This window comes from Podarcis erhardii (genome assembly GCF_964252035.2).
Source record: "Podarcis erhardii genome assembly, chromosome: Z".
In the NCBI taxonomy this organism is placed as follows: Eukaryota; Metazoa; Chordata; class Lepidosauria; order Squamata; family Lacertidae; genus Podarcis; species Podarcis erhardii.
In genome coordinates, this window is record NC_138504.1 from 5,555,656 (window position 1) to 5,568,210 (window position 12,555).

General features: G+C 44.9%; 1 protein-coding gene across 1 annotated transcript; it reads left to right on the forward strand.

Annotated features, from left to right (window-relative positions):
* The first annotated feature begins 509 nt into the window (after window positions 1-509).
* LOC309333975 (coagulation factor IX-like) lies at window positions 510-12,520 on the forward strand. The gene is made up of 8 exons (XM_081848100.1): window positions 510-653; window positions 4,789-4,952; window positions 5,898-5,922; window positions 7,221-7,334; window positions 7,930-8,058; window positions 9,356-9,570; window positions 10,784-10,898; window positions 11,263-12,520. The coding sequence occupies exons 1-8, from the start codon at window positions 587-589 to the stop codon at window positions 11,811-11,813; spliced, it is 1,380 nt and encodes a 459-aa protein (XP_081704226.1). The 5' UTR covers window positions 510-586; the 3' UTR covers window positions 11,814-12,520.
* Window positions 12,521-12,555: the final 35 nt, after the last annotated feature.

Genomic DNA, 12,555 nt, shown 5'->3' on the forward strand with positions numbered 1-12,555 from the left:
TCTGTGAGCTCCACCAACCTGGTGCCCTCCAGGTGCTGCAGAATGGCAACTCTCCTGACCCCTGTGCTGGCTGGGGTTGGTGGGAATGGTGGGAGATACCAGATTGGCAAAGACTGGTCTGAAGACTGCCATGTCTCCTTACTTCTATTCCCTGCCTACACAGGTTTCACTTGGGAAAGAAAGTGTAGAAACCAACGTGCTTTGCATAGGTAAAATTTGCACCCACTGCCCCACCCACTTTGGCCACCAGCCCTGCCCACCATTTGCATGTGGGTCTTGGAAAGTTACCTAGCAGAGAATCTGGTATTTGGCCTGAGAAAATATTCCCCAGCCCTGCTTTTCAGAGACCCTAGCCCTTTTTCTGTGAGGTTTTATGTCATGGCCATGCTGAAACTGGTGTTTCAATATAGGGGAAGCCATTTTAGAAACTTCCGGAGGAGTCCACCCAGGGACTTCCTTTTAGAAGATGACCTCAAAGCTGAGCCCAAAACAAAACAAATATGTACTTGCCCTTTGGACCCCTTAAACTGGTGGCTCCTAGTCCACAATACATTGTTAGCAAAGCAGATGCGCTGCTTTTAAGAAAATGGCAAACAGCTTCTTCGTGCTGGCCATTTGTCTCCTGGGATGTCACCTCCATGGCGAATGTGCAGGTGGGTTCATTTTAAACTGAATGAGTCACTTGAAATGAGACCAGGGTCCAGGAGGCAGATATGCGATCAATAATTTACAAGGGAGGAGAAACATTTCACTCTTGTCAAATGTTTTTTATGTATAGGATCTTTTTCTTTTTTTTAATGTAGTTGCCAGAGGAATAACATCTGTTGACCCAACTTTCATTAATTTAAAGAACTGAGGGGTGATGGTGGCTTCATATAGCCTTCAGTTCACAGTGTAGTTAAATTAAGAAATGCAATATCTCGGTGCACATTTTGACAGATACGATTTAGCGCCTGGCTACTGTTTTATGAGTAGCTTTGATTTGTTGATAATTTTAATGTGCTTTCATTTTTTTTAAAATGACACTTGCACTGTATATTTTTTTGATGTGTATTTATTAAAACATATATATATTTATATACCACTATTCATTACAAAAATATCAGAGCTGTTTGCAATTGTACAAAAAGAAGCCTGCTACAAAAACCATGTAAAAAAAAAAAAGCTGAAACCAGAAATCAGCAAACTGTCGTAGAAAGATGTATTCCTAACTGCCTTCATAAACCTGTGACCAAAGAACAATTTCAGGAGGCATTTAAACGTTGAAACAGAAGGTACCTGTTGAATCACTAGAGGCAGAGTATTCCACAGGACTCAGCTGATGACATGGAAGGCTGATTTTCCTCTTTTCAAATGAGCCTCTCTGACTCAGAGGACAACCAACTGCATTCCTGCAGACGATCTTGGTGATCAAGTTGGGATATAAGGGTTCAGGTAGTCGCTTAGGTACTTTACCTGTTCAGGGCTTTGCAAATTATTAAAGGAACTTGAACGTGGCTCAGTAGTAGATGGGCAACCAATGAAAATGTTTTAACAATGGTGCCTCATGATATCCATCAGATGCCCTCTTCAGCAGTCTGGCCGCTGCCTTCTGCACCTGCTGCGTTCCTCACCAGCTGGAGTCCTGGGTTCCGGCAGAAGAAAAAACAATTAATATAAATAGATTAAACAAGGAAGAAGAAATTGTGACAGTTCCAATTAACCAGAGGCTGCAGTGTTGTGTTTAGAATGTTGGACTAAGACCTGGGAGACCAGGGTTCAAATCTCCGATCAGCCGTGAAGCTCACTGGGTGACCTTGGAGTCAGTCACTCAATCTCAGCCTAACAACCTCAAAGGGTTGTTGTGCAGATAAAACAAGGGGGAGAACTATGTATGCCACCTTGAACTCCTTGGAGGAAAGGTGGAATGTAATAATAATAATAATAATAATAATAATAATAATAATAATAATAATAAACACATTGCATAGACAAATAATGATGAATGAAAATGAATATAATTATTTCCATATTTGACATATAAGCCTGAACAGATATTTAAAATGCAATTTGGGATATTTACAGGGAGTTCACCTTAAAAAATGAATATTATTTTGTGTGGTTATTTCAAATTTGGCAGCTGATTCAAACCTTGTTTATGGAATAGATTAGGAATATAGTAAAAAAAAAAATGTATAAAATGTACTTTGATGCTTCCTTTCTCTGCATTTTAGGATGTGCATCCAGCTGCATACTTCAGGCACAATTCAGCCAGAGTTATACATGTTTAAGTCTTGTGGCTTTTGATGGATTTTGATGGGCAAGTTAAGCTCTTGCTTGAACTTGTCTCACTGAAATCAATGGTATGAATGACCATATAACTAGCTGTGTGGCTCATTCCTTAGCTTTGGCAAATAAGTCATAGGTCACAACTGGGAGTTTAATTATTACCTTAGTGAGAGCAGGGAATGCAGGGACTGAGGGAGCCTCCTTCAATAGGATTTCTGTATGGCCAACTGCCTTGGATTGTGACAGTTCTGTTTTTTACAGTTCGTATCATGCTTATGATCTGTGCAACCATCCCTCTGTTTCCGAAATAGGATTGCCATATTTCAAAAAGTTGTTAAGCTTTTCTTGACAAAGTTCTTTGGTGGGTTTTGATATGTTTTTGTTTTTGTTTTGCCAAAGAAGTTGTTGTGCGCTTTTTTGTGAAATCTGAACAACAACAGAAATGAGTTTTTATAGCTGCCACGTGGCCGGATCTTCCTGGACATTTAAGCGATTTCCGCCCAAATGCTCCTCTGGGGTGGAGGTGCTAAATACTGGCTATGTCTGGAAAATTCCAGACATATGGTAACCCTAAGAAGACAATGCTGTTATACAGCCAATTTGGAGAGGGGCGGGGTGAGAGGGTCGGGAGTAGCATTTTTATCTACCCCATTTCAAGAAGGAAAACACTTCTCTCATAGATAAGCAGCGGAGAACCTCAGGCCTGGATGGGGGCAAATGCAGCCCCCCATGTCTCTCAATTCGGCCCTCAGGTTCTTCCCCAGGCTCCACCGCTCACCAGCCTTGCCCTTGCGTGTTTCTGCCTGGCTGGAATGTGTCCTTGAATTGCAATCATGCCTTTTGCTTGTCAGAGTAGATGGAGAAAGGAATGCAGTTGAATGCATCCCCCTTTAAATCACATATTTTGCTCCACCCACTTTTCCTCGGACTCCACCCAGCACTTACATGTGGCCCCTGGAAAGTTGCCTTTCAGGGATGCAGCCCCTGAGGCGAAAATATTTCTCCACTCATGGAATGGATGTCACAGGTTTGCATTTTCAACACTCCCCGGTGTTGCAAACTCTGCAACTAGAAGGCCAACACTGAAGCAAAGTGGCTGCACTAGAATCTCCCAGCCTGATGGAGTCGCTTTCTACTTGCAGAGCATTTTTGACACATAGGAGAAGTATGAACTTGTATCTCCAGTCTGCATTCTGAACTAGGTTGGGCTGGTCTTCTTCCACCTCATTTTACTGCACTCAGCCTCAGTAATCCTTACAACACACCTGTAAGCTGTGGTAGCATTGTTGGTGTTGGCATCCATCTGTCTTGGGACACCTTCAGGGGTGAAATCAAAACTGTTGAAGAGTTACAGTGCCTGCTGCAGCTATAGACACCAAAATGGGAGAGACATTTTTTATTGCAGTGGGGCGTCTGGTTTCACTGGTGCAGATGAACCATGGTTTTTCGTCTCTCTGTGCCCTCCCAGCAGCCATTTCTCCTATGGTCATTGCTGTAGATGCACAACCTGACTGTCTGTCTCCAGGCACTGTGTCTGCAAGGGATTCCCACACGGTGGGGTTGATGTAGCCAGCCTTCATGTCACGTTTGCAAATATCTTTATAATGCAGAGTTGGTCTGCCAACAGGCCTGGTGCCTGAAGACAGCTCCCCATAGAGTTCATCCTTGGGGAGCCTTCCATCCTTCATTCTGTGTACATGACCAAGCAAGCATAGACGTTGCTGAGACAAGAGTGTGAACATGCTGGGAATGTGGACACATATTGCCTGATACTTGTTTCTACCATGTGATGCCCAAAATCTTCCTGACACAGCACATATGGAAAGCATTGAGGCGTTTCTCCTAGCAGGTGTAAATTGCCCGTGACTATAAAGCTGTGTGCTCACCGCACAAGCCTGGTAGACCTTCATCTTGGTATTGGTCATCACATTCTCCCATTTCCTTTTGGAGAGGTGAGCCATTGCCATCACTGCCTTGCCACTTGTCTAGCTCAGGGTCCATGGAAAGGTTAGACAGGTAGACAAAATTGTCTACCACCTCAAGGGTGTGATCACCAATGCTGATACCTAGTGTGCTGGCAGTGTCCTGACCCAAGAGGCTGGTCTTCGTCAGGCTGATGGTGAGACTGAACTCGAGGCAGGCATGGGCAAAACAGTTGATGAGTCTCTGGAAAACTTCCTCAGAGTACACTGTCAGGACTGCATCATCTGCAAACAACATCTCAGTCGGGATTTGAACCCAGGTCTTAGTCTAACACTCTACCCGTGGCACCACACTGGCTGTAATAATGTCTTGCCTACATCCATCCAGGTGAATTTGTGGCTGTGGTGAGATTTGAGTGGTGAACCTCTTGGCTTTTTCTGTTTACCAGCAAGTCTCAACTTCAAGAACATCCAAGCATCCAAACAGCCATGGCTTTCAAAAGCCATCAATTGTCCCAGGGACCCTGGGTAGTTATTATTCCAGTTAATTCTTTTGCTCATTTCGCTCTCTGACCTGTTGCTTCTTTGCAACTTGAAGTTTTTATAAAACAGGATGAGGCGAATGCCGTTTTGCCACGCTACAAAAGGTACAATTCTGGGCGGCTGGAAGAAATGGTTCAAGGAAACCTCGAGCGCGAGTGCCAGGAAGAAAGATGCAGCTATGAGGAAGCAAGAGAAGTATTTGAAAATGATGAGAAAACGGTGAGTTCCAGTTATTAGAATTCAAGATCTAGAACTTTACCATGGGTGTGCAATTGAAAAAAGAACCTGCTATGCAATCTAGAGCTGTTTGCAAGGAATCTTGTGAAATTCTCCATCCTACTGACAGGCAGATAATTTTAATTTTTTTCTGAGCGGGTTGGACTATTTAACTGAATTTCTCCCAACAGGAGGAGAAATTCTCCCATAGTTTGTTGCAAGTTAGAAAGAACAGTCCCTCCCAAAATGTGTGTATGTGAGAAAGGTTACACTAGTGTGATCTCACTGAGTTCAATGGGGCTTTTTAGCAGGTAAGTATGTACAGCAGCCTTAGTGTGCTTTACTCAACCTCTTTAGTAAATCCCAGTGAACTCTATGATTCTGTGCAAAGGTATCCAAATTCTGTACTTAGAAAATTTTGTGGCCTACAGACAAAGTAGATGTATGTGAGTTCCCTTATTTTGCACATTCTGCCACTTTTACTTTTTTGCATAATTATTATTTTGCTGGGATAGGGAGTGAGAAGGGCTTGAACCCTTCATTGGCTTCTGAAAAGCATATTTAGCTGCCAGTTTAGCTTTTGCACATATGGTAGGCACAACACCTCAGCCTTTAAAGGATACCTTAGTTTGGCAGCAATGAGGACTAGAATCCTGGTTTTCTTTTGAAATGAAAATAGAAGCTGACTTCCACAGCAAAAAATATAAGATGTGGGTTCTCTGTGAATGTACTATCCTGATTATTTCCGACTGTAGATGATTAGAAGGAGTTTGTTATGTACTCAGTCATGGGTTAAAAGCATTGACATCACCCTTGCGCATGATTTGAACCCACAAATCGGTGCTGGGTCTGGATCATTATACAAATGTTATATAGATGGCTTATATATATTACTTGCTTTCCTGCTTTCATTTTCATTTGAATTCAGCTTTACCATATTTCTTGCAGCTGGAATTCTGGAAGGTATACCTTGGTAAGTAGGCTTTTTTTTAAAAAAAATGACACTTCAATTGCATTGCAGTACTTTATTCTCAAAATGAAACAGTTGCATTCCAACTGGAATCATGGAAAAGGCCAGTAAATGGAAGACGATTGACTCCTGAGTTTTAGGGCACTCTTTGGGGGGGGCAGGGCCTTGCAGAGCCAGGCAGAGGCCCAGGCCAGGTAGATAAGGTGCCCCCCTTTTTTTACCCTGGGGATATCTGAAGTCTTATAAATAAGTAAGTATATAAGTATGCTGACCAAGGCCCCCTTGGAATTGGAGAACCGGGCCAAGTGGCCCATATGCCCCCCCCCCTCTGTCTGGACCTAGGTGTGTGTTTGCTTTTAACATACTGTTGTACAGTTGAATGCATAAGGTCTGTCACTAACATTCTGGAATGTAGAAGTGCTGAAATTCAGACAGAGCAGAACCCGAAAGAAACCAGCATATTGGGAAAAAAACAATAGAAGAAAACTGGGGGAATCCATTAATTTCTACCTGTAAGATGTTAATTTCCCATCTCTCTCTCCCACCCCCTCCCTTTTTATGGCTCGTTGGTAGAGTCCATGCCAAAGGTTCCTTGTTCAGTCCATGACATCTGCAGGTGGGTCTGAAACTCTGGAGAGCAACTGCAAGGCAGGGTAGACAGTGCCGAGCTAAATAGACCCATGATCTGACTTTGTAGAAAATAGCTTCCTGGGTCTACTGCTGTATTTGGATTGGGATAATAATCCTTGATACTGGATTATTGCAGCAATGCACTTTATGTGGGGCTGTGTTGGGACAGGTGTGGAACCTCCAGCTGGTGAAGAATGCAGTGGCAAGACTGCTGATAGGGGCAGGCAGCCTTGCAAAAATATTTGTACTGACTGCCCATAGGCTCCTAGGCCAGGTTCAAGGCTCTTATGCTGGTCTACAAGCCTTCAACAACTTGGCCTTCCTCTCCCAGCTTCATCTCTGAAATAATGTAGAGAAGCACTGTTCGTCGCCCTGTATGTTACAGAGGCCTGACTAGCTTCAAATTAGTAGAGACACACTAATGGTCCCTCTTGCTGGCAGCTTTTAGGAGCTACAGGTGAAGGCTGAGTGCAAGGTGGGGACTGAAGGTGGATAAACGTCCCCAGAAGAAGAAGCACAATTTGCTCCCCCCCCCCCGAGATACTACCCCTACCCTAACACCCCCTCCACCCCGACTTTTTTGCTTATGCATGATAAAGATGTGTAAATAAATAGCAATGCAACTGTTGGATAATGCAAGTTCCTATTACATTTCCTTCTTCTTTTCCAAGACGGAAACCAGTGTGACTCAAACCCCTGTTTGAACGGAGGTCGGTGTGAAGATGATATCAGTAACTACATATGCTGGTGTCTGGGTGGTTATGAAGGAAGGAACTGTGAATTAGGTATGTTAAGAGGGAGTCTGTCTCTGTTGCACAATGCCATAAATCAAGAGGGTGTTAAGCAACCAACCATTGCCAAGTATGGTGGTGTGTCAAAGGCCCTATCTGCACTGCACTTTTAAAGCTGTACGGCACCACTTTAAGCAGCCAAAGCTACCCCAAAGAATTCTGGGAGCTGTCGTCTGTTAAGGTTGCTGAGAGTTGTTGGGAAACCCCTATACCCCTTCAAAGCTATAGTTGTCAGAGTGGTTTAACAATCAAATCCTCTTCCCAGAGAGCTGTGAAGGGATGGAGGAGGACTTTGGGGACAAGCTTTGAGGGGAGGGGGAGGGGTCTTTGGGGCAAGGCATAAAAGGGGTTGTGGTTGGCAATGGGGTGAGATGTTTGGTGGGGTTGGTGAGCAACATGAGCAGCAATGGCAGGCCCTAGTAGAAACATAAATGCTGAAGTCATTTTGTAAGTTTTCCTGTGTGAACCATCCCTTAATGTTGATCAGTGATGGGACTTCTTCATTGTCTTCACGTTCTCCACCCTCCACAGCCCTCTTCTGCTCTTAATCCATGATTAAATTTGATTCCCTTTACCCCATTGCAATCAGATGCTACTTGCTCCACAAAGAATGGAGGTTGTAAACAGTTTTGTAAGAATGGCCCAGGAGGAAAAGCATCCTGTTCCTGTGCTTCTGGCTATAGGCTTCAGGATGATCAGAGGAGCTGTGAGCCAACAGGTAAGTCTCCTTTTTGTTACAGCTTTATTAAAGTTTTGAGCTGTAAATCTCCCACACACTCTACATATTTAATATTTCAGGCCTCTATTCCTGTCATGGACACATGTTCCACCAAAATAAAAAAATGCACATTCCTTCTATTTGATGTACCGTATTTTTCGCCCTATAGGATGCACTTTTTCCCCTCCAAAAATGAAGGGGAAATGTGTGTGCGTCCTATGGGGCGAATGCAGGCTTTCGCTGAAGCCTGGAGAGCGAGAGGGGTCAGTGCGCACCGGCCCCTCTCGCTCTCCAGGCTTCAGGAGAGCCCCAGTGCCAGCCCCACAAGGTCGGGGGACAGCGGGGAGGCAGAACGCTGCCATCCCGCTGTCTCCTGATGTGGTTTGGAGGCTGACGGCGGGGAGACATGTGCTTCTCACCGCCGCCAGCCCCGCAAGCTCCGGGGACAGTGGGGAGGCACAGCACGTCTTCCCGCTGTCCCCGGACCTAGTCTGAAGGCGGGCGGTGGGGAGAAGAGCGCTTCTCCCCACTGCCGGCCTCACAAGCGCCTGGGGGGGGGGGAATAATTTTTTTCCATTTATTTTCCCCCCAAAAAACTTGGTGTGTCCTATGGGCCGGTGCGTCCTATGGGGCGAAAAATACGGTATTTAAGATTGGGTGGAATGGGTGCTGTCCAATAAGTGCTTGCTACCTTCACACTAGAACATACACTCATCTGTTTCATCACCTCTAGTGGGCTGTGGCTGTTCTATTTTTAAAACCTGTAAGGCATGAACTAGATTTGTCCCACCAACCTTCCCATTTGACCCACAAGGCCATTTTGGCCAAGCTACACCCACCTACATTTCCTGTGGGATAGGGCAGCGTTAGACAAGAAAATCTTTGCAGGCACTGTGTTCCCCAAGCACAGGACATGCGAAGCCCCTTGTGGAGTGTGGGGAGGTGGAATCTCCATAGGGCTGCAAGCCTCTTCCTCCAAAACAGTCCTTCCAAAACTTGGCCTAGCCTCCAGTTCCGAGTCCCAGTTCCTGGCTTCCATATGGTTCTCCTCCAGGGTCCACCCACTAGAGGACATCTGATTGGGGAAGGCTGCTTGGTGGAAAAGGCTCCTCAAAGAAACCTTTGCCCTGAGCTACCAGAAGTCAGCCAAAGTAACTAATCCTTGCCTACTGAGTACAGTGTCAAAACCAGCAAGTCATTACTAAGCAAGAGGCATTTGTCTGCAATGCTGTTGTGGGCCAGAGTCCCCTCTGTCAGAGGCAGGGGTGTTGTCTTCTTCTTATTTTGTTTCCCCCAGTGCCCTTCCCATGCGGAAAGGTCACAGCTCAAGAGGCAGTAAAGAAGCTCACCCGCTCAATGCCAAATACATTTGACGACTGGTTGCTCACCAACACTACTGATGACCTTGAGGAGGAGTCAGGAGACAATGCCACCCAGGTTGTTTCCAAAATAGGAGCCAGAATTCGAGTCGTTGGTGGCATGGACAGCAAGAAAGGGGAGATTCCTTGGCAGGTACTGTAGTTGTCATGGTTGCTTTGTCATCTGGGGGTGCCTAACCTTGCAACTTCTTGTTCGCCATCAGGAAATTACGAAATACTTTATTTCTAAGGCAGCAGTAGCCAGTGTGGTTCCTTCCAAATGTTGATGTGCTGCAACTCCCATCATCCCTCACCATTGGAATGCTTCCTTGGGGCTGATGGGAATTGTAGTCCACCAACATCTGGAGGGCACCATGTTGGCCATGCCTGCTGTAATGAACACTGGGCTTTAACGAATGTTGGAGGAGGGAAGGAACTCCTACAGCTAACCTTTCTCACTCTGAAACAAACCTGTCGCCCACTCAGCACAGCTGAAATCAAGGAAAAGTTACTCATCAAATGTACAAACTCATTTCTTTTCTCTGTTCCACTCCTTAGTTTAGGGCCACAGTAAGATGGATTAGTCCTCGAGGTGAGACAAAGCTCTTTGTTATATTTAAGGTGATAGCGAGTGTCTGAAATTCAATTACTGTTGACATTTGCAAGGGAGAAAGGACAATTCCAGACACATTTTGTGAATGTCCCCAAGTCACATGAAGTCAGATAATGGCCTGTGGGCAAGGGACTGCCCATCTCTGAACTAGAAGCAGATGTTTCTTGGAGAGACTAGATACTGTATGGACAATGTACAAAATGCTGTTCAGATGTGCACATTCCACAAGTCCTGTTTGAGAGTGTGCGTATTTGCCAGGCAATGTGTACCCTTCTCATGGGCACATTCTCCATGAGGCACAGTGAATGTGTAGAACAGCTGGTTGATATGCACATCAACCACCCAACTCACATGATTCCTAACATACATAGATCTATAGGTATTTCCCCTTTCGTAGGGTGCCAGCGATCACATCCTGGTAACTATCAAGAGAGGCAAGCATCTCTCTGTGTCCGGGGGCACTCACACAATGGTCAAAATCACTTCTGCATGTAAAATTTCCATAGCCTTTCTGGATTGGACCAATGGTGTGCCGTTTCCCAGGGTGCCCAAACCATAGCACATATGTCCCAGTAACGTAGACAACAGACATGCTGTACACACAGTTCTGCAAGCCCCCTCCTCATAGTCCTGTTCTTTACTATCAGGCAACCTTCACCTTCCCTTTGAAAATGAGTCTCGCCCAAAGTTGAGTGGGTCTCTAGGCTGGTTACATAAATTTCCCATGGTCTAGTCCAGCCTTCTCTGCATGCAGGTTTATATCCTCAACGAAGAGCAGAAAGGATTCTGTGGAGGCTCAATCGTCAATGAAAGATGGATCGTCACTGCAGCCCACTGCCTTGAGTATGTGCCCCACACTGTTGTGGCAGGTAAGTCACGGAGTAATGTTTGTGTGAGCGCTGTGTTCCTCCTTGCCACATTTTTGCCAGAGCAGGGACGGGGAACCTCAGGGGTATTTACAGAAACGAAGTGGTAGGAAGAGAAAAATCCAAGGTGAGGCCAGGTTTTTGGTCTGGAAAATACCTGTGGTTCCACCGTTCCTCTGCGTCCAACTAGCCCATGACATCAAACATGAAGGCAAGCAGATGGGGGGGGCTGGCTGAGGTTGGGGGGGCAGTGCCCCTATGTGCTCTAATGGATCAGCCCCCTCTTCCATTATTATTATTATTATTATTATTATTATTATTATTATTATTATTATTATTTTAAAAGGATGCTTTGGCTCTTAATCAGGTGAGCATAACGTCAACATAGATGACGGCACTGAACAGCGTCGCCGGGTGATCAGAACGGTCCCCCACCCAACCTACAACGCTAGCAACAAGTACCACAATGACATTGCCCTTCTTGAGCTGGACTCGCCGCTGGAGTTCAACCAGTATGCCGTTCCCATTTGCATTGCGGACAAAGAGTTCACCAACAGCCTGCTCAAGCACAGCGTCGGCACTGTGAGTGGCTGGGGGAAGCTGGCTTTCCAAGGAAGGCTGGCTAGCATCCTACAGGTTCTCAAAGTGAAATACATTGACCGGCCAACCTGCCTAAGGAGCACCAGGTACCCCATCTTGCCCAACATGTTCTGTGCTGGCTACTCAGATGAAGAGAAGGATACATGCCAAGGGGACAGCGGGGGCCCTTACACCGCAGACATTGAAGGCACCTGGTTCCTAACGGGGATAACCAGCTGGGGGGAGGAGTGTGCGAAAAAGGGCAAATATGGCATCTACACCAGAGTTTCAAAATACATTAAGTGGATAAAAGACATGACGAGTTTGAATGCAAATTAACCCAGAGCTGTGATAGGGGGAGAAGTTTTGAAAATCCTTTTAGATTTGCATTTCTTCAAATTTTCCAAAGCAGTTATCTCCAGCCAAAAGTACCTGTGCAATGGGGTAATATATGCATGGAAATGGCAAATATATATTCAAGAAAATAACATTTTAAAAAACGAGAGCATTTGGTGAAATCAAAAATAAATTCTGGTGGATTTTCATAAGGAATCCCTGCCCCCAAAGAGACTGCAAATTAGAGGTGTGGAAAACTTTATTTTAAGATTGGGAATAAATAAGAAACAGGTAGAAATTGAAAATGACTGATTTGCCCATCCTTGCCGAAATGTATTCCAAAGAAACATATGATTGTGGGAAGGGGGCAACACATATAACCCCCCTCCCAAGCCCCTTTTTTTGGAAAAAGTTTCACAAAATTAAACACAACTGAGCACACTTATTTTAGAAAAGCGTTTATAAAGGAATTGCTACCTAGAGGTAGTGTTGGGCAATGGGTAGAATATTTGGCTTGGATTACTAAAACTAATGTTAATTATCACGGCTGCGGGAATTTCAAACAAGCCACATCCCTACCTGTGGTGTTTAAGAGTAAAATACAAGATTTAAAATGTATTGTGGAAAATTAGCACAGCGGGTGCATTAGAATGCAATCAGCATTCAGTGTGTTTATTATGAAACTGCAAATAAAATACAATGTAAAAAGCTCCTCTGTTGTTAATTCAAGCAGCATAAAACTCCA